General features: G+C 46.8%; 1 protein-coding gene across 1 annotated transcript in view; it reads right to left on the bottom strand.

The window, feature by feature from the left end:
- Nucleotides 1-10,204: 10,204 nt before the first annotated feature.
- The window catches only part of PATJ (PATJ crumbs cell polarity complex component), a gene marked incomplete at its 3' end in the record, with an annotated part of 149,747 nt that continues 137,647 nt past the window's right edge, over nucleotides 10,205-22,304 (bottom strand). The window contains exons 38-44 of the mRNA XM_082002835.1: nucleotides 21,864-21,981; nucleotides 20,337-20,377; nucleotides 19,927-20,049; nucleotides 17,573-17,677; nucleotides 14,047-14,150; nucleotides 12,129-12,252; nucleotides 10,205-10,351 (exon numbers count right to left, since the gene is read on the bottom strand). Of these exons, the coding sequence (XP_081858961.1) occupies nucleotides 10,205-10,351; nucleotides 12,129-12,252; nucleotides 14,047-14,150; nucleotides 17,573-17,677; nucleotides 19,927-20,049; nucleotides 20,337-20,377; nucleotides 21,864-21,981 (762 nt within the window). The remainder of the gene's footprint in view (nucleotides 10,352-12,128; nucleotides 12,253-14,046; nucleotides 14,151-17,572; nucleotides 17,678-19,926; nucleotides 20,050-20,336; nucleotides 20,378-21,863; nucleotides 21,982-22,304) is intronic.

Here is a 22,304-nt window from a genome sequence, read left to right as displayed (position 1 = left end):
GGCGCTGAGCACCCAGAGCCAGCGTGAGCACCATCCCCGCCAGGCCCCAGCCGCAAACAAAAAGAGCCATAATACCATTTTGTGACAATTTTCACCGAGTTTTTTTCCCAACAGCTCTGGAACCGTGCTTGCGGAGAGGAATTTCGCTCTGACTCTCGCTGCTTCCCAGAGGGAGGTGAACTTTCTGGCTTCAACATAATAAATGTGGGAGATTTTCTGCTGAGGATCAGGGTGGCTTTGGGAAGCGCCTGCCTCCTCCTGCCTGCGGGACCCCTCGGGATATCGAGCTCACCATAGTGCAATTTGGGGACAGGGCACGTTATTTTGGGGGCGTGCTGCAGCTCTGCAGCGAGGAAGCACAGACTTTGCTGCCTTCCCTCACATCCCCCTTTCCCCTGTGTTCCCATCCCTGCAGCCCAGGCTGGTTAACTACATCCCCAGAATGTTTATTTTCATTCCTTTGCCTCATATTTCCTCTTTTCCCCTCGAACCATCTCCCCAGGGAGGAGCAGCTCCCACAGGGTGACCCCCCGGAGCAGCTCCTCCGCTCATGTGGACCCCGAGGGACCGTGGATGGTTTGACGCTGCCCTCAGCATCTCCCAGTGCCCAGCACCATGCTGGCGAAGTACCAGATTGCACAAAACCGATAGAAAATCATCTGCAGGACCTCGGTGCCACAAAGAGCCCAAGAGCCAGCCTTAATTTATATATTTCAATATCATGGTAGAGATCAAACTAAATATAGGCAAGCAAAAATACATCCCCAGTGCGAGCGCTGTACAATACAAATGGAGACAATTAAGTCACAGCAAGAAAAGAAATTCATCTAATGATCTTTACAGACCACCATCTAGGAGTTGATTAGCTATGAAGGGAAAGAGCAATGAGAAACTCAGCTGAACATGATTTTTCCACTCTCCTTATGGCCATTTCTAGTGTATCCCTTTCTTTTGCTGCAAGGAGGGGAGCAGGGACTCGACTATCTCATCCGAAGCACCTCCACGGCCATGGGGAACCACGTCACTCTGCGTAGCCCTCAGCACCCATACTGGGACTGAAAACGGGGTGACTTGCAGTGATTAGCTGGTTTTCCCCCTCTAATTTACCGATAACCTTCGGAGAAAGCCCTCCACCACCCAGACGTCATCCTCTCACCCACGTGCACGTGAGCCTGTCGGGTGTCCGTGACGCTGGACACCGAGCGCTTTGGTGGTGCAACAGGGATGGAAAGGTGGGTCGGCGGTGCCAAAGGGAAGATGCCAGAGAAACAACAGCCAAGGTCCATCCTGGGGAGAAGGGGACCCTGGATGCCTGGAAACATTCCAGGTCAGGCTGGACAGGGCGCTGAGCAACCTGATCTGGTTGAAGATCACAGAATTATTAAGGTTAGAAAAGACTTCTAAGACCATCAAGTCCAACGATCAACCCAACACCACCACGCCCACTAAACCATGTCCCGAAGTGCCACGTCCACACGTTTTTTGAACACCAAAAAAATGGCAGGGGGTTGGACTAGATGGCCTTAAAAGGTGCCTTCCAACCCAAACTGTTCCAAGGTTCTGAGCCCCGTGCCTGGAGACCTCATCCGCAACTGGCAGGCTCCAGCTTCATGGCAAAAGCCAACGGTGTAGCAACTGTGCGACCACACGGCGCATGACCGTGCAGGGGCTGCGCTGGGGCACGGACCCCCGGGGGAGCGGAGCCCCTGGCCCCCCTGGGGCTGCGCCCGTCCCCGCAGGGCACCGCTTTGCACCCCAGCCAGCCTCGCGGACGTGGGACCCGGCCAGAGCCTCGTGAGACCCTCTCACCCCGGCCGGCGGACTTCTGCGCGCGGCCGGGTGTCGATGCCCACACCGGATACAACACGCAAAAGAAACAGCCGGTGGCTTCCCCTCTCCTTGCCGAAAACCAGATGATCCCAAATTGTTCCTGCCACCGCTTGCGAGCTGCCAAGGCGCAGGAGCGACGCCCCCCTGGGGGCACCAGGGATGGAAGGCAACATCCAGACGCTTTGGGAGGGAACACGGGGAGCCGCGGCCACGCCGTGCTGCCCGGAGCAGGAGGGCCCTGCGGCCGCCCCCACGCCGTCCTGACATCAGCCGTAAGTTATGCGAGGAATGAAAACGCCCGGTCCGTGGCGAAATGTGCGGTCCCTGTGATCCGGCAGGCCCGGACAAAAGGCTGCCTTGTGCTCAGCGGCTGCGGGGTGGTGAAAACATCCCGGGACCGGCATGAGGGGCAGCGGGCCTCCGGCTGGGAGAGAAACGGCAAAGCAGGCTCCGGCCCTGCTGCAGGGATGCAGGCGGTTCCTCGGCGGCGGCTGGAGGCCGTACAGTAGAGAAAAGGGGATGAAATAATTGCAGTAATTTGCTAACGCTGTCCAGGCTACTTTAAATATTGCGGTTAGCTCTTGTTAAAGGTTAGATCTTGTTAAAGGTTGGCTCATTTCCTGCACGGTAGATACCAGGAATGCTCAGCCTGTGGCACCGGGCAGGACCCCGCTCCCTCCAGGAGCCCTGGGGGACGAGGGCACGAGGAGAGCAGGGTGAGGGACGGGCCCTCGGCCTCTGAAATGGGCCCGTGGCCACGTTCGAAGCACGAGGAGCGAGCAGACCACCTCGAGCCCGTCGCGCACGCAGAGCCCCGCGCGACTGCTGAACACAACCTCCGCGGCTGATGAAATCAGCAGGCCGCTCGCCGGCGGTGAGGACGTGCCCGCTGCCTCCCCCCATGGGGCGACGACTGGGTGCTGGGACGAGTCTCTGCGGGCTGAGCGCTGGTGGGGAAGCAAAACCAATGACCGGCAGCTTTCTGGGGTCCGAGTCAAAGCACAGGGGACAAAACACAATAAATGCCGCTTTCCGCTTTCCTCCCCAAGTCTTGTCCGTGCGGTGACAGAGAAAATCAGCACCTTTTGGTTTATTACCCAGAAACTGCCCCAGCAGCGGTTGGACGGTGTCAGCTCAGCAACTAATCAGCAGAATTCAGTATTCTTAGAAGAGACGAAGGTCTCGGTGGCAAGGGCAGGTTTATTTGCCGCAGGGGAACGACCTGCCCCAGGGTCAGCGTGGCGGGCACGTCAACAGCATCTCAGCTTTGGGGTCTGCGGGGCCGAGCTGTCCTTGACTCCCTGTCCCGACCCGCGGCTCAGCGTGGAGGGGCTGCTCGGCCCCGCTTTTGCCAGGTGTAGGGCAGTTTTCAGCAGGGCTGAGACAGGCTGTGATTTCATTTCCTAGAAATCTCTCCTTGTGGTACCCAGGTCTCGCCTCCTTTGCGCAGGGGAAAAGCCAGCTCAGAGGTTTGGGAGTTTGCTTTGCCCGGTCCGGGCTGAGAGATGGAGCATCCTCGGAGCATCCCTCGGGGCAGCCCCTCCAGCAGGGCAAGGCCCGGGCTGAAGGCAGCAGAAATACAATATTTTGTCAACTGCTCCATCTAGTGCCATTTCAGCAGAAAAAGCGGTGGGAGCGCTGGGCCCTGCGCAGCTTTGCCTGGCTGCCGTCTGTGAGGTGAGGACGCGCCTGGTCCCTGTCCTGGGGACATCCCCTGCTCCCGCGCCGGGGCCACCCATCAGCCGATGGCAGCCGTGCCCACAGAACGCGCCGCCTCCTGCGCACGCTGCTGGTGCGGTGAAAAGGAGGGCAACAAAGGGACCAAGTCATTTGTTAATGTTTAAAAACCGGCACAGAGAATGTGATGTTTTCCAGGGCAGATGTTTCCATGTAAGGCTTTATAAGTCCCGTTTTGAGAAAGATGGGGGAAACGTGATAAATGAAGCAAAGGCTCTCGGCCCTGGGTCTGGAAGGCAAGAACGTTTTCAAAACTCTGGCAGGGTGGGCTCCAGCCACGGAGGAGGTGAGGACCAGCTGCCAGCACGCCACCCAAACCCAGGCATCACCCAAAGACCTTCGACCACGTACCCCCAGCACACGCAGTCGGCAAGGGGAAAATCTGGCGCAGAGGGGGTTAAACAACATGCAGCCAGCAACAGCTCACGCTTAAGCCTGCACAGGGTAACACCACCATAGACGACAACCCTCCCAGTTTGCTACTACACTCCCCGATTTTAAAAAAACAGCAGTATTTTTAAAATGTTTGCACACGTCGTAATAATTTGTCCGGTTTTATCTGCCCCCCTGCAATGCAGCAAGTTAACAGGTTTCTGTGAGCACCAGGGGTTGCACACCGATTCCCACTCCTCTGCCAGGAGCAGTTTTAAAGCACCCAACTCAGAGATCAAACCTGTCTCTGATGGCCACGATCCCACATGCACTTCTCACTGGCTGAAGTTGCTTTCCAGCGAGCAGCTGCAGGCGCCAGGCCAGTATAGCCTCAAGAAAAAAATCACAGAATCATTAAGGTTGGAAAAGACCTCTAAGACCATCAAGTCCAACCATCAACCCAACACTACCACGCCCACTAAACCATGTCCCGAAGTGCCACATCCACACATTTTTTGAACACTTCCAGTGATGGTGACTCCACCACCTCCCTGGGCAGCCTGTTCCAGTGCTTGACCACTCTCTCAGTAAAGAAATTTTTCCTCATATCCAGTCTAAACCTCCCCTGGTGCAACTTGAGGCCATTTCCTCTCATCCTATCACTAGTTACTTGGAAGTAGAGACCAACACCCACCTCGCCACAACCCCCTTTCAGGTAGTTGTAGAGAGCGATGAGGGCTCCCCTCAGCCTCCTCTTCTCCAGATTGAACACCCCCAGTTCCCTCAGCCGCTCCTCATCAGACTTGTGCTCCAGACCCCTCACCAGCTCCGTTGCCCTTCTCTGGACACGCTCCAGCACCTCACCGTCCTTCTTGTAGTGAGGGGCCCAACACTGAACACAGGATTCGAGGTGCGGCCTCACCAGTGCCCAGTAAAGGGGCACGATCCCTGCCCTGCTCCTGCTGGCCACACTATTCCTGATACAGGCCAGGACGCTGTTGGCCTTCTTGGCCACCTGGGCACACTGCTGGCTCATGTTCAGCCGGCTGTCAGCCAGCACCCCCAGGTCCCTTTCTGCCGGGCAGAAATCCTGCAGAGAAACCGGGGCAGGGACCGCTGGCAACGGCAACAAGGGGGTCACCTGCAGTGGGGGCTTCAAGCCCAAACGCCGCTTGGAGCAAACAATGTCCCTGCCAAGAAGTGACTTTTGTCATGCCTGTGCTGCAAAACACCATCTCAAGTGGGGCTCCGGCGCAGCGTTGAGCCTCGAGAGCTGTGATGGGAGGACGGAGGTACCGCTGGGGCACAGCTCGGCCCCGGGGGGGCTGCGCACAGCTTTCGGCAAGCGCATCGGGCCATCGGTCCTCGCAGTTGTCTCGTGGGAGTTCCCGGGCGCGGCGTTACGCTCTTGCAGTCTCCCATCTGCAGAGAGATTTCTGCTGAGTTTGCATTTTAGGAGCAGTGTTGCACGCAAGCGTCCAGTGTCCTTTTTCTTTGAATGGAAACAAGTCTGTAAAAAAGCCGACTGGCAGAGAGGGGAAAGGAGGGAAGGAGAGTGTATTGCTATTGAAGGGAATTTATTCGCAGCTCCTTTTCTGCTGCACACAAATAAGCCAGAACCTGTAGCAAATGAGCTCCCGGAGTGCCAGGAGAAACCCGTCCTCTACATTTTTTATTTTCTACAGATGGCCCATCATACTTGCACATCAAAGGGCTAAAAAAGGAGAAAAGAAAAAAAAAAAGCCAAGAAAGGGCTTTTTGAGACAGAAGAGCCCGTTTCCATTCAAAATGCAAAGAAGTAACTCTCCCCAGCAGTACATTTTCTTCAGGAAAGCCAAGACCTTTGAGGACCTCTTCTCTTTTGGTTTACCTCCTCCTTGTGGCAGCTCGCCGGTGGGAACCCGTGTCAATATGGCTTTAACTGGTACAGTTACTTTGATTAGGACGTCATTTTTAATTTTAACCAAGCAGTTACAGAAACACAGCACCTACAGCAGGGGCTGCACTATCCAGAATAAAGAGGTTTTTATGCGGCCAGTGCATATTTTCCTTGTTGTGTAGGAATTGGGAATAAACTCTGCTTCAACCCCAGCAGACTTGCTAAAGCAGCAGAGACCTCGGAGCCCGCCTGGACAAGGCTGGAGGTAAAGTCGAGGTGATCCTTGCTCCTTCCCTGTTTGGGATGCTGCAACCATGGATCTCTGATTTGTTGCCATCCTAAAAGGTCCGGCTATCGCAGGATTGTGCGTGTTGGAGAACAACATGTCCATCGCTGCTAAAAGGAAAGACAATAACCGTGACAGTGTTAACCAGAATGTAAATACAGCTAAATTATGGATGTAGAAGTGTGAAACCGTGGAGAAAGATGATAATGGAATTATATATCAATGCTCAGCACAACTGTAAAAACTAATGTTTTATACATGTGTAACGTTAAATTAATTCATTCCAGTCCTTTCAGGCGAAGGTACATTAACTGCTCCATCTCAGCATAATCATATTACCTCCACAGGCTCTCTATATATCATGCTTCCAGGGTGGTAATCGCCATTTGATTAATTATAGGGAATTCGGAGGCATTACCACGATTCCTTACGCAGCAGTGCAAAGTGACAGTCCCCTCATCCCTCCGGGCTGACCTGCTGTCCGCACCAGCCCACCCTCACGTCGCTGCCCGAGCACCGTCCCAGGCTGCACCCGGCAGGCGCTTCCGAAGCTCAGTGCTTGGCAGCGGGGATCACGCCTGGACAGACTTTGTTCCCTGGCAAGCTCACATGGTGGGGAGGACACAAAAACTGACAGCACCTCAATCCCAGCCTTGGAAGAAGTCTAAACATAGGCCTAACTTGCCCTTTTCTTTGCAGAGTTAGCCAAGAAATGCCAACAGCTGTACCATGGCTCCTGGTGATGTCAAGGATGTCCTTGATGGTGCCACTGCAAACTGCAGATTATTCCCCATCGCTCCAGGCAAGGAAGCTGATGGAGGGACTGTGAACAGCACGTGGCCCTTATGAAAGAAAAGGCTCTGGCAGCGGAGTCCTCAAACCAAGGCAGGAGAACCCTTCCCACTGGTACATGAGTTGAAATGGTGGCGAGCAGCACCTCCGAAGGGTTGCGAGATGCCTATGGTATAGATGCTCCTGCTACAAGCATCCTTCGTGTTGCTTTTGATCCCTCTGGGCACAATAATGATCACTCGGCTCCTTCATCTTCATCCCCCGGTTTTGCTGACTGTACCAGATCCTTGGTCTCTCAACCAAGCCGTTTCTGCTGGCGTTCCCCTGATTAAAAACTACTTACCAGGCTGGGGCCACCCTAACCTGGGTGGCTGTAGCTTTCCTAAGGAGGGCAGACGGGCACGGGATGGCTCCCTGCGAGCGTCTCACTCAGGACCAATCCTGCCACCTGGATGGAGAGTCTCGGCTGGCTGTCACCACAGCCTTCCGTCTCTCCCACAGTGACTGCCGCTCCTGCTCCCTGAGAAGGGCAATCACGAGCCCGGCTTGGAACAGCAAACAAAAACATCTCACGCAATAGATTTTAACAGTGACTTAAATTAAAAAAAAAAAAAAAAAAAAAAAAGGAAAAAAAGGCACAACTACTTATGTAACTGAGCTTTATTTAGAATCTTTGAAGTCATAAAATGTCTCATTTTACTGATATACATAAACATACACAATCAGGAGGTTTAATTGCTTTTTCCCTTGCACAGAAATAAAGTTTTAAAGAAACCAGAACACCTCAACCCAGACAAGCGTAATGCAAATTTAATTATCTAACTTGGTCCTGTACACACAGCACACGCTTCTCCGCATGGTCACTGGTTTATCAATTAGTTGCAATATAATTTTTGGCAGTAATAGATTCAACACGCAAAGTGCAAATTACAAGAAGCAGAAAACGTTCTCTCTCATTCTGAGCAACGAGAAGTGAAAAATATCTCAGCCCATAAATTCTATTCTTTATGTATATGAACAGTATGTGCATAATAAGCTAATAAATAGCTGTGTAAAACTTCATAGATTAAATGCGGCAACATCTTGAAGTAGGAACGCAATGGTTATAAAAACATAATCAGACAGAGGAATCATTACCTTGTGTTTATAAATTCCATACACTATTTCTGGGGGCACCTCTTCCCATTTCACCTACCCACCTTTAACTTCTGCATACCTTGGATACTTTTGCAACCAAAGGCAGTTTGTTAAAAATTCTCCAATTTGCTACATCTGGACATATTTCTGTGCGTCTACAATCAAGGTTCCACTAACACGTCACCTGGCAACTCAGTAGGAATCCACTGAAAACGTGAAGTCTCTTCCAGGCACTGCTAACGAATACCCACTAATGGGTCCAGCAGGCTAAATGCACTTGGTGATTACCTAAAGTTAAAGAAAACTTTTCAATGAAATAAGGAAAACCGTTTCAAAAAGAGCTAATCACAGCTTTCTTGTTTCAGTGTAGTTCATCTCGCTTCAGCACCTGTGCTTTTATGTAAAATGGGGGAATAGCCGCTCTAGCTAAAACATACTGAACAACAGCACCTTTAACACAAACCCTGCACTACTCAGTTATACTACAGATTTTGAGTCTTCTTTCCATTTAATCCTAGGCATTTTTCACATAAAACAAGTAGTCAATTTTGACAGCACCCCCCCTTCATTTCTCCCAGCTACATCATTGCTATAAATTATACCAAATAGTCCAAATCAGACTGGGCTGCATCCTCTAAAACCCTACTGTTCCTACGGATAGGAAGATTAAACCACAATGACTTGCATTGCCATTAATCTGCCTGCCAAATTAATTTACTAAATCACTAAGGCTACGGTCATATAACCACTGCAGGAATAGCTGCGACACGTAACGAAGTTGCTAACTTTTGGCTGAACAACCCCGCACCCCACCTCCACCATGCAGAGCGGGACAGCCTTGGGAAGGCTCCTCGTGGCCTTCAGCACGCTCTCGTCTGGCTTAGCTTAAACCAAAAAAAATAATCGGTTGCTTCAACTGAGCCGTCCGACTCGCCGGAGGGGGCTGAGAAACCCCCTTCTGCATGCTCCGCCCTGGGGAGGACGGGCAGGGCTGCCAGTCCCGGGAGGACATAGGCTTAAACCGCCGCAGCAGTTTTCTGCGGCTACCATCTCAGCACTGCCTGGTATTATCCAAAATTGAACTCTGGCAGCCCCGAGGGAGAAGCATCCTCTGTGATCCGTGAAAGTCTCTTCCTGCACTATCTGATCCTGGGGAGACGCTTGGAAATGTAAAACGGTTTGCTGGTTTGGATTAACGTCATCTATCCTTAAAGACAACGTGCAGAGGGACTGCTCACCATCATCACTCGAATTACAGGATCACGTTGCCGAAGCAAACTTTTGTCTTCATTAAAGTTTCAGGATGAACAATTATGCTGCAACTTGGCACAACAACAACTGCCTTTGTATGCAACATGCCTGGCATATATCAGCACATTTCTTCTTCTTTAAAAACATAATTAGAATAGAACGAGATAGGTTGTTGTTCACGCTGCCTAAATATCTGAAAAGGCTCAAACATTTAAAAGCCTAAAAAAAAATAAATTTCCCTCTCCTCTAGTTTATTTTTCATGCTAAAGGCTGCAAATTGACACATCACAGTAATTACCTCTGACTAACTTCCATAGACCTACCCAAAGAGATAAACATGAGAAGTTCACATTTGACTATCAGACTTACTGTGCCGAGCACAAATAATTTCCCAGAGGAGAATTTGATATTTCATCATTTGGAACAGTGGTAATTTAATTACATTGCTAATGTTTTCTGGCATACTTGAAAGGACAATTAGCATAAGTAAATCATGAGTGAGATGACAAGTCACTCGGCATTTATTTTTGCTCATCAGATGAGATCAGTTGATGATCTAAATTCTCTTTTGTGTGCGAACTGATTCCAGGTTCAGCAGTTGTAACTGGGGTTCAGATTAGTGGGGATAAACCGATGTATAAAGAAAGTTAAATGGATATTGTTCTTTGAAGTTTCTTAATTAAACTTGTCCAGAGAAACCTCAAAAGCTACCAGAAATAGGGGAGGGTGAGGAGAAAGGCTGATATATGTGGAAGGCTAAATGAAGCTCGAGATGCACACTACCCTTTCTGGCAAAGTGGTGAATACTGATTCATTTTTGCCAGGGTTTGCTTTCCATCTCGCTCAGGGCTGAACAGTATTATTACAGCTCTACTGATGTTCTAAAATAATTGTATTTATCTCCGCAAGCACAATGACATTCACGATAACACCGTTAATGTTACAGTTCCTTTCTGGCGCTTCAGAATAGCTACAGCTTGCTCATGGGTAACACCTTCCAAAGCTTCCCCATTAACTGCTAAAATCTGATCGCCACGCTTCAGTCTGCCGTCGTCCGCAGCTGCTCCCTGCAAACGGCAAAGCGATTCGTTAGCGGCTGGTAGCATGGAGCCCTCCCGTCTCTCACAATGTTGATGGATGAAATGAGGAGGGATGCACTGGAAAGCCCACCGTCACTGGGTGGGGAACACGGGAAATGACAGTGCTGAAGTCTCCCTGAGCGCTTCAACCATTGCCCATCGCTCGCCCCGCTTACCCAACCCTGTAAGGTCCGGGGCAGCATGGGCGGGTGATGATCCCCCGGGAAGAAGAGAATCGGCTCATCACTGAAAAAACTGCAGTGTAAAGACTGGTTCTGGCTTTTGTGATTATGGGGAGGCTTGATAAAGGAGCATTGAGCTGTACTCCGCTCCTAGCACTGAGAAACAGGTTAAAATGCGGGGAGGGAGAGGGACGCAGAGCTCAGGCAGCAGAACAGCCTGGGCACTGCCCCAGGCCCTGGATGGAGCTGGGCTCCATTGAAGGTTCTGAGAAGCTCCCACAAAGCTTGAGAAATGGCTGTTCTCCTCCAGAGGCCTCAGTGCAGCTCTTTTATCTAAATCCTGAGCCGAGCCCTGCCCTGCCCTGAGGTTGGCTCGTGGTGTCCGCTTCTCCTCCACGACCAGTGACTGCAGTGTATTCCAGCTTCGATTTAAGGTTTCTCAGCTGTGCTCACATCTAGAAACTCGTAAATCTAAGCATCTGTTTAAAGACACAGCATCTTTCCATGTCAATAACTGAACACTGTAAAAGACTAGATACTTGTGGCTTGAGCCCCAGAATTGCAGAAGCAGAGGAGACATGACTTCTCCACTTTCAGATGAGGTTTTCTTAATTATGTCATCTACCCTGCCAGAAGCGCTGACATGACTGACAGCAAATAGGCACAGGACAAAAAACTGTGCGTGACTGACTTCGAGGTTACTTTATGTAAAGTATTCCTAATTTCCACCGTTTTTCTCCACCCCCCTATCCCCCCATTTCCAGAAATCCCTTCAGGTGGCCATGCCATCTTGCTGGCCCATGTTGAGCACACTGCCAGCAGGGGATGGGTGGGAAGAGGGGCACTTCTCCCTCTGCACCAGTGGCCATTCTGGGTCCATCTGCCTCGAGGCCGTGCTCTACTGTGTTTTGTCCTCAGCCTCGGTCACCAGAGCCACTGCTGCACCTGGCTGGGACCCCCAAGTCCCCCTCTGACACTTGGGGTTGGGGTCAGAGATGGGCCGAGACAGCCGTGAGCGGCTCCCGCACATAGGAGCGGAGTACTCACCGAGAGGCATGAGAGAGAAGCTGGAAGCAAGGGAGAATAACTAAAGCCAGGACCAATGTGTAAGCTGGTTCCTCACCAAGCCACAAGGTATGGCGTTTTTGTCTTTCGGTATTTTTTCTCATTGAGGTGACTGAGCACAGGACATTATTGCTGGTTTTGCAGCTGAAGCTCAGCCACAAAGATACAGCATCTCTGCAACTATCTCCTCTCCTGTACAGTGGGAAAAGTGATGCCTCCATATCTCTTGGAAGGCACTTTGAGGTTTGCAGATATAAATCTGCCTTATAAATATTTTAGCGTATAAAACTAAATTTCCCAAGTACATGGAGCAATTTTGCTGAGATAAAGCATCTTGTTTCAGCCATCAGTAACGTGAAATATAAACTGAGAAAGCGGCTGTGAGTTCTGGGGCCACTTGCTCACATCGATGTACTTAGGCAGTACATTTTGCTTTCTACTACATATTATCCAAGCCAAATCTTAGGTTTATTTTTAAAGTTAATACAGAAAAAGGGAGAAAACAAAAAAAAAGATACCTTGGCAAATATAGTCTTGACATAAATGGGCAGGTCTCCATGGGGACTTCCATACCCCCCTACAATACTAAATCCCAGTCCATCAGAGCCTTTCTCCAAAGTAATAATCTTAGGCTGAGGTGCTCTGAAAACACAATAAATATAACTTAGAATAGCAATGTCTGCCTCTGGGGACTTTATGCAGAAGGAACACTTACAGAGATATTTATCTGTCAAGAAGTTTTTCATACAGTCACGAACCATGACTCTTGTCCTTGCGCTGATATACACTCCTGCGCAGCCCAGAGCTCAAACACTGTTCAGTGTACTTCAACTCCTTGCTTTGAAAATACTTATTTTTAATAAGAGCTCAACAAGAGCACTTATGTCTGATGCAGAAGTGAGACTCCCCTCATCTGCATCGCTGCACGTACGTAAAGGAGAGTTTGCTTTCTCACTGGCCAAGCTGTCGTCTTAGTCTGCCTCAGTGGCAACTGCAACAATTTCCTCACAGCAAAATTTTACTTTATGACTTCAGAGGAATGAGTCTAAGAGACAGGGTGCAGTCAGGAACACTTGTGTTTATAGTCTCAGCTCTACTGCAGGCGTTTTGATCTGTTTTCTAACAACCTATATTTGACCTACATCCCTGTGCCTCGTAACTCCCGAGAGCCCCTCACTCATTGGCATTGCTTAGACCCTGAACTGCTCTTTAGGGGCTTTTACTGTCTACATTGAGCAAAGGAAGATTTTTGGTGGAATTTAGACCACTCATATGTATATATCCACCTCAAATTTGAAAAATAATTTCTACGTGTTTAGAAAAAATTACTGTGGACAAAAGCTGTTTGGCATCTTCCACCTTTCTGTAAAGGTGTAGCCTATGATGACTAATATTGAGCCATTTCTTTAGAACGAATGCATATGCCTACCCAATTCTGCTTCATATTTTCACATTCAAATTTCCTTACTATTTTGATAGGAAAAGAGAATACAAATCCTTTTGTGAAGTAAGCAATTCTCCTTTGAGAGCAGGAATAAAAACAGTATCTCACATTGTGAGACTAGAAAATGCAGCATAAATAGCTTAACTTTTATACTAAAATCCCCCTGAGGTAGGGCAGCAACTTGCATCTCAGCTTCTTAAAATAAATATAATGAATTAAAGAATGAAAATGACGAATATAATGAACCAAAATGAAAATCAAATGAATTTCAAAATGGTAACTGCTATGCTATAAGCTGCCCTAAAAAGCACACGATGGAGAATGATGCATGGCCGTGGGAGAGCTAGATCTCTAACTTCCATCACCATACAGAAATGATGTAAGTAGAAAATTTCTTAATCAGAGTTTTTCCAATTGTGAAGCTAAAAAGATTCAAAGACAAAGTTAGTTCTGGGACATGTTTTGAAAGTTTTCTTTCTGATACCAGTCTTTTTAACACCTCTTGCCTTAGTCTACCAGTGACAAATTATTTCAAATTGCTACAGTCATAACTCCTTTGAAACAAGGAAGCCAACAGACAAGGGCAGAACTAGCATGTCAGCATAACACATTACAGAATCACAGAATCATTAAGGTTGGAAGAGACCTTCAAGATCGTCAAGTCCAACCGTTAACCCAACACCACCATGCCCACTAAACCATGTCCCGAAGTGACAAAAGCAGAAAAGAAAGCAGATAAATTTACTTTTAAAACGTCCAGAACTAGTGCTTGGAAACACACTTTGTTCTTATTTACTCAAGCTATTTCTGACACCTGGAGAAGATGGACACGAGTCCATCATCAGCTTGGAGAAGGTCACAGGTACCATTTTAAAGGTGATGGAAAATTACAGAGAAAAGCAATGGGAGAGACCTCCTTCACCAGCCTAGGCTTTTCCCTTGCATGGGGCATAGAAATCCACCTCAGTTATGCAAACTCAGTACAAACTTACTCGGGATCTTCAGAAGGATGCTCAGAAGACGAGTTAAGGTTGCATCCCGCAGACATGCTCTCCAGCTGGGTAGCAATGGCACTGATGTTGGTATCAGCCACAACCTAAACAGAAGGACACGATGAAGTACTATGGGTGTTCACTTAATAGCAAAGACACCTTGGCTAATCATGTAGAAAATAGCCGATGCACTAGGAAAATCAGTTGTTGATATTTTTTTCAAGCAAATTTGAATACAAGTCCCGCGGTCTTAAATTTCCTACTAATTCAATACTTTCAAATAACGGATTCTGGAGGTTAAACGCAAACTTTGCTCTGAGGCTTTCTCGTGCCTTTACATGACTATCGCTCAGATGCTGAGCGGAGGAGAACAGTCTTTCTGGATAATCCAGAGAAAGCGGTTACTTTGTCAAGGAAACGGGTACATCTCAGAGTCAAAACAAGGTGTCCAGCATTGGGCTTGAAAGTAGAGGTCTCCCACAGAAAGCATCTTAGCCTGTAATAAAATACAGAGACCCAAGGGTCTGTTGGACTATGGGGCAAAGGCCCTGAAATACCTCAGATTGGTTTGTTTGCCGAGTAGGGAAGAAATCAATCCTTGGTTTCAACTTTTCTGCAAATTCCAGCATGAATCTAACAAACTGGATTCTTAAACTTCCCAGTTCTGGCTCCTGTATTATTCTGAAACCACCATGAGTTACCACCACACAGTAATTAATGGAGTTAACGACATTTTGACAGGTTGTGTGGCAGCAAACTTGTGCAGGCTTTTTAAAGCAACCGTATCAATGTTGTATAGGTCAGGTACAAATACAACTATGGCCGTATTCGAGAAAACAGTTGCTTGCACGCGGAGATCCAGGGTTTGCCGTTCACAGGGGTTTAGCCTCTTAAGGATAAAAGCTTGTAGCTGGCAGCCCCAGTGGGATTCATTAAACGCAAAGTGTCAATGCCCACTCTAGCTTTTTTCTTTCTTTTTAACCTTTCATTGCGTGCTCATTTTCTATTCTTTGCTATTTTCTAGAAAATATTTGAGGAAACCACTAAGAAGTGTTTTGGATTTTAAATATTCACAGCTGAAAGGGCATCAATTTCCTCACAACTACATGCTGTGGTTATCCTTTAACTCCATCTCCTTCTGATGAGATATTCTTCTCTGCTTGACGTTTCCTGTACAGCGCAGGAGTTCAGCTCAAGAGACAGTGAGAAATAGCCAGTAAGTATATTTTCAATATTTCCTCTAGCTATCTACGGGCTTATTTTATCAAAATTAACAGGTACTCTTTCCACTCCTTGATGTGAACATGGTTTAAGGGAAACATATCTTTTCTAAATAAAAAAATCCATTATATAAATCCCCCGTTTTAAATGAACGCTCACAATTCTTCCACAACAGTATTCCTCTCTTTCTAATCACTTGGAGCCAAGAGGGTGGTAGCATTTTCTAGGAAGGAAGATTAGTTCTCATGCAAATTTTGCATCCCAGGACTCAGGTTCTCGGATGCCCTAAATGAAGGGGTCCGGCAGATGAGATAGCTGCACCTGGCTCAGCCAGCAAAGACACCATTAAGTTTTTCTTCCTGTTGCAGTAGGAGGAAGAGTGCCAGCCAGAATTTGTTAAATAAAATGAGGGCAAAATAAATCTACATTCAAAAATCTTCAGTTGGCAGTAAGAACGTATCAGAGTTCAACCACCTTGTAAAAAAGCTTCCCCTTATCTCATTACTACACCTGCAGAAAAGAAATTAAATTAAACCAAAGCATCAAAACAGCCGAAAGGGATGATTGTTCCCCTGAGACCCTAATCTCCCATTTGCAAACAGCATTTGCAAACTCCTTTACCATCCTTCCCAGGACGTACTGATAATAAGCCTTTCCACACCACTGAACGCAATTATCTGACCTTTCAAAGCGGTTTGCCATGAAGTGGTCTAACCTGATAATAAATAGAATTACTTAATGACACATCAGTCATGATTATCACAGCGATAGGATTGTTCCATTCAGATTGTTTTAATAAAAAAAACGCAGTCCGGTGATTGAGAAGTACTGGTGGTTAGCGTGTAAGGTAACTGTACCACCATGCTTACGGCAGGGCTTTGACACTGCTCCCTGCCGGTATTAAAATATAACAGCTCACCTTCACATAACAGATTTTTAATAGAGGAAAATAGACTCTATCAGAATAAACCTGTATCATCTGTAAAAAGTATTAAGCCCATTTTAAGCTAGACAGCAAAAATGTGGAAGTAAAACCATTAACTGACAAACCCAAAGACATTTCTAGAAGAACCTCTTTGTTTATGCGAGCGACCAACTGACAGTGTGCTTCATCAGGAATATTTTTAAATACATGATGAGGTGGAATACGCCGTATTACAGCTTTCAGGATTAGCAATTTTGTGTTCTGCAGCAAGCTTTCATTTTCTATTCAGGGAATACTGTTGACATGAAAAGTGAAATTACTCAACGTTAGTAACAATATGATAACTATAATTTAACAGAAAATCCTCAGCTGTTGTATATCTGTGTATTTCCTTTGACTTCAATGGAACTACACAAATACATCATCTGCTCTGGAACTGGCTCATCACTTACCAGGCCAGCAGTTCACGGACAGACAAATCAAGGAATAAGCAAGTCTAAAACTAAGTTTATTATAATTTCATTTCCTTGGTTTTTTATATTCCCCCCTCCCCTTTTTAACAGTCACATTTGTGTTGTAATGCAAGCAAAAAGTTTATGCAAAATCTCTCAAGATGCTTTCCAATCTAATATGCTGTGATGATAAAGAAAATTAGAGTAGATTTTAGTGGTACATCTTAAACTTGTTTTCCAATAGTTACAATAATTCTGCAAATGAGTAGTATTTTGATTTCTCTCTGGCAAGCATTTTTCCAATTTCTTTGTGTAAACACAAAAATAAAGATGAATATACTGGCAAGCAGCAATTAGAATCCAAGGAGCAGAACATGTCTTCCTTTTAGCTAGCATATAAAGGCGGTGGTGATGACACTGTTTTCTCTCTCTCGAGTGTTATTATTCATTACCTGTAGAATAATCAGTTCTAGGCAGCACTGTCTTAATGATGATACTATCATTTTTACTAAATGCTGCCAACGTTTCTTTCTTCTCCCCCTTTCAAGAACAAGGAAATTAGCACTGTGGGCAGTTTGGTCACAGTCTGGCTACACGCACGCGCACACACACACACACTTAATTTCTTGTTCCTAGTTAATTTCAAATTAAAAAAAAACAACTTGGAAGCTTGTTGATTTATCATGTGTAGCAACAAGTTATTTTGTTCTCTTTGTTATGCTTTTATATAATCATGCTCACAGCCTGTATGAGTGGCAATAAAGAATTTTTGAATGAAAATTATGTCTTGCTTTCATTCTGTGTAATTCCCATCAGCAAGCACCCTGCAATTCTGTGATGCCTCGTGCCAGCGATGCTTAGGGTTTTTTTTTCCCTGAATGCCATTTATCTACCCTCATGCAGCTGCATGTTCAATTTATCACCGTACCTGCAGGATAATGCTCCCATAAGCATTCTTTAGTAGATTAACCACATCTGCATGAGACAGCCCATCCAAAGGTTGCCCATTAATACTGACAATCCGATCTCCAACCTGAAAGTACAACAGTAATGGAAAATTACTAGCATTAGGGAAAATCAAAATTAAGAATGCTTACAATTCCTGGTGAACCTGGCACTGCGCAGCCATAGAATCATAGAACCATGGAACAGTTTGGGTTGGAAGGGATCTTTAAAGGTCATCTAGTCCAAACCCCCTGCAATGAGTAGGGACATCTTCAACTAGACCAGGTTGCTCAGAGCCCCGTCCAACCTGACCTTGAACGTATCCAAGGATGGGGCATCTACCAGCTCTCTGGGCAACCTGGGCCAGTGTTTCACCACCCTCATCGGGAAAAATTTCTTCCTTACGTCTAGTCGAACATCCAACCAATTCCTCACCCACTCAACAGTCCACCCATCAAATCCATCTCTCCAATTTAGAGAAGGATGTTGTGGGGGACTGTGTCAAAGGCGTTACATGAGTCCAGACAGATGATGTCGGTAGCTCTTCTCTTGTCCACTGATGTGGTCACTCCATCATGGAAGGCCACTAGGTCGGTCAGGCAGGACTTGCCCTTGGTGAAGCCATGCTGCCTGCCTCGAATCACCTCTCTGTCCTCCACGTGCCTTAGCATAGCTCCTAAGAGGATCTGTTCCATGATCTTCCCAGGCACAGAGGTGAGGCTGACAGGTTGGTAGTTCCCAGGGTCCTCCTTGCTACCCTTTTTAAAAATGGGTGCAGTGTTTCCCTTTTGACTTTCCAATATCAGGGCTCTGGGATGCATTTCGTCGGGTCCCATAGACTTACGTATGTTCAGGTTCCTCAGGTGGTCATGAGCCTGATCTTCTCTGATAGTGGGAGGGACTTTGCTCCTCCAGTCCCTGTCTCATGGTCCATCCACTTGAGAGGTGTGGGAAAAGAGACTGCCAGTGAAGACTGAGGCAAAGAAGTCGTTGAGTACTGCAGCCTTCTCCTTGTCCGTTGTTACCAGTTTGCCAGTCTTGCTCATCAGGGGGTACGCTTTCTTTGACCTTCCTTTTCTGGCTGACATACCTGTAGAAGCCCTTCTTCTTATTCTTTGCATCCCTTGTCAAGTTCAGCTCCAGCTGCACCTTGGCCCTCCTGACCTCATCCCTACAGAACCGGGCAGTGTCCCTGTACTCTTCCCAGGATCCCTGTCCCTGCTGCCACTGCCTGTGCATTTCCTTCTTGCCCTTTACTTTGACCAGCAGGTCTTGACTCATCTATGCCTGTCTCTTGCCTTCCTTTCCTGATTCCTTATGCCTAGGGATCAAAGCAGTCATGCTTCTCTTTTGCAGGATCCCTTTTGTGAGAATTCTGCATTGCCAATGATCATTTACCATTCTTCAGAGCAAGTACAATACAGATTTTTTTTAAAAAATCAGTGTGATCAGAGAAACAATTTCCATTTGCAAGCAGACAGAGTGAAATTTTCACCGCTGTCCTCCTATCCAGAAAGGATTCATTTGTGTCCATATGTGCAGACAAATTCGTATTCTTATACAATATGTATGCACATGCTGAATGCAGTATAGAAAAGCAGGCACTTCTGATATTAATCTAATTAACCTAGGCAATTTCTTCTTCTTATACATGAAATGATCTTGACCCTGGCACTTCGTGATATTGTGTAATTCTATTAGAGACATGGCATGAATGTAGCAGCATGTAAAAATGAATCTCATGGGCCAATGCAATCCTATCTGCATAATAAGTTCCTTTCAATACTAATGATTCCTTGAAACTCTCTCCAAATCTGGGAAGTGTTCATCATGGTCGTTCCTGGAAACCCACATCTTGTGTGGGTCTGATACAGGTGCTTTATTTTGGCATTTCTTTATAAGGGACTTAAGATCAAACAACTAACTTCTGATCTAGTTTGTACCTGGTTTGAGCTCTAAATGATGCCCAGTCTGACGACCTCAAAACATCTGCGATTTCCAGGGAGCCTACTGCTGCCCTCCCTGGGTCTGGACGAACACAGTGGTCTTTGAATGTATATGAATGCTTTTATGTTCTTTCTCTTAATATCACTTTTCTATGTGGGCAACCGTTGCCATTATCCCAAGATGCAATATAATCAAAAAGAGAAGAGAAAGGGAGGTTTGGCTTTTTTGGGGGGGGTGGGGTAGGTGAGTTGGTTTGTTTGTTTGTTAAGAAACAGAATAGTCTATGAGACATTATCGAAGTGATGGCATGTACAGAAGTGCCTGAGGCTCCTTCTCTGTGGGACACATGGCAGATGAAATAGGAAATATTGAGAGGACTCTTCTACTCACTCTGAGTCTTTGGGTACGTGCAGCCACACCACTGGCTTGAATCATAGCAATGAAGATGGGGATATCTCCTAATGGACTTCCCTTCCCTCCTGCTATACTGATGCCAAGTGCATCATTTGGTCCCTAAAACAAAACAAAAAAATCCCACATTTGCAACTGGAGCAACTTGTAGAGGTCAATGGTCAGGGTACAGCAATAGCTGACTCATTTGATTTATGGAACAGGGAGAAAATAGGTAGGTTTGACAGACACATGCATCCTCACACACCCATGTCCCATCACACAGGCTTACATCCAACAACCTACTGCAAACATCAATAATGCAATTTTAATACTGAGAAATGCTACAAAAATTAACAACTTCAGTTAAAGGTGTCAGCTTTTTGAATTGATAGAAAATACCCACTGACCCTTGTTATCTCCACAGTCCTTGGGCCCATATCTGCTCCTACTAATAAAGAAACAAACAATTAGCTTCTGTAATTAAGAGATAATATAATTAGGAGATAACACTGTCAGGTGACAATGGTCCCTTGCTGCCTAGTCAGAGTTATCACCAAGCAGAAGCGGAGCCTTCCTGTGCCAAACCAGGCAGCGCTGCTCACGTGAGGAGGACGGGATTTCTGTTTCACCCAGAGATGAATACGGATGTAATCACTCTCGCTGACGGATGCCACAGTGACGCCCATTGCAGCGCAGCCGCTGCTCACCGCAATCTATTGAATAGCTGCACTCTGCCGGCCTGAAGAAAAGCCCTATTGTGCATTTTACTCAATTAAAGATTGGCTTATTATTCATAAATCACAGTGTCCCTACCACATAGGGGACAACCTACCAGGCTGGTCTGAGACTGTTGAGGTTCCATTGATTTCCTCTTCTAATTGGTTCTGTATTAGTAAATAATAGACAGCCAGGAAGCCTGGCTGGTGTATATCTAGCCATAGGACATTTAAAAGTACTCAAAACGGGGGGGGGGGGGTGGAGAAAAAAAGAGACTTTTCAAAGGAATGATTTGAACTGGGGCTAAACAGTCTAAATGCTGATGGTGTAGTCAGGTCCTGGGCTCTTGCTATACCAACCTCTAATTCTACCAGCTTTAATTAAACTATTTTAAGAACCTTTCAGAAGGCAGGCAGAATTAGTTTCTTTCAAGAGTTAACGATTCTTAATAACGCATATCAGTACTTCTCACTGCCACGCACGTGTGCTTGTGCAGGTATCTGCTATAAATATGGAAGGCAGGATCGCTGAGGTGCAGCGAGGTCTGCGGCAGCAGGAAGCCCATTCCCAGGGATGCCGAATCAGGGTATGCAGATACGCATTCTCAGTGCTGCAGGACCCTTCAAAATAGCACGAGGAAGGCTGCCCCAAAAGCCACACGCCTCCTCCAGCGCATGCAAACTGGCAGAAGAAACGTCTTTGACTTCTGCCCACGGTCAGACATGAGCAAAGGATACCAACTTCTGACACAGGTCAGAGCGCACAAATGCACAGGCTCTCCGCAAGCTACTGCAGGTTGTAGATTTAGCACTTGCTAAATCTGCACATTGCAAACTGAGCATTGTGACATTTTCATTACAAAACACCCCTTTATACACTCAAGAGCAACAAAGATATAAATGAAGTGGTGGCAGCTTTATTCCCTGAGAAAACTGTTTCTAATGCGAGAACCTTGCCTGTGCTAAGCCTCCGACAAGGGCGTCGGGGAATAGCAGGGCACAGGAATTCTGCACTTAAAATAGAGGAGCCATTACTCTACTAGTAGACATAAAAATAATGTCATCTGCTGGAAAGTGTTCGGGTCTTAAAATATCAGTGGTACGTCTTCTGGGAGGCTGAGTAGGAAAACCACATTCAAGTATTGGGCTTTGCTTTTAAACCAGCACAAATATAAAGCAAATAGCACGCAGCTATTCTGACAGCCGCCCAGGTTATACCTGAGTTTCTCTGAGACACATCTGCTGAAGATCTTTTCGTGCTGACAAAATTCTGTAAGGTAGAGAGGACCGGAGCAAGTGCAGGGTGGAAGTGGCTATGGAAACTCTGTTGGCTCGCCTGTAGTTAAAAAGAAATCAAAACTTGTGAGTCAAACCCAAACGTTAACTTTAAATCAGCTCCCGCAGCATACGGGCGCAGCTGTGCTCTGTGCCAACCAGACTGGAAATACCACATTGGCCACGCAAGTACAACCCTCTCCAACTTCATTTCCAAAGGGGGAACCTACGAAATTCTGTCCCCAAGTTGTGGGCACAGCCATAGCGCTGCTTGCAGTTCTACACAACTGCACTTCACTCCCTACGTGCACACCTAATGCCTCCGTTGCTCAGGTCTGCTCTAGAGGGCATAAAGAAGTAAGATTATCCTCCTCTGCTTCCTCC

The sequence above is a fragment of the Phaethon aethereus genome (genome assembly GCF_964289735.1).
Source record: "Phaethon aethereus genome assembly, chromosome: 8".
NCBI classification, from domain to species: domain Eukaryota; kingdom Metazoa; phylum Chordata; class Aves; order Phaethontiformes; family Phaethontidae; genus Phaethon; species Phaethon aethereus.
Note: the sequence above shows the minus strand (reverse complement) of the source record. Positions and strands in the feature narration are given on the sequence as shown.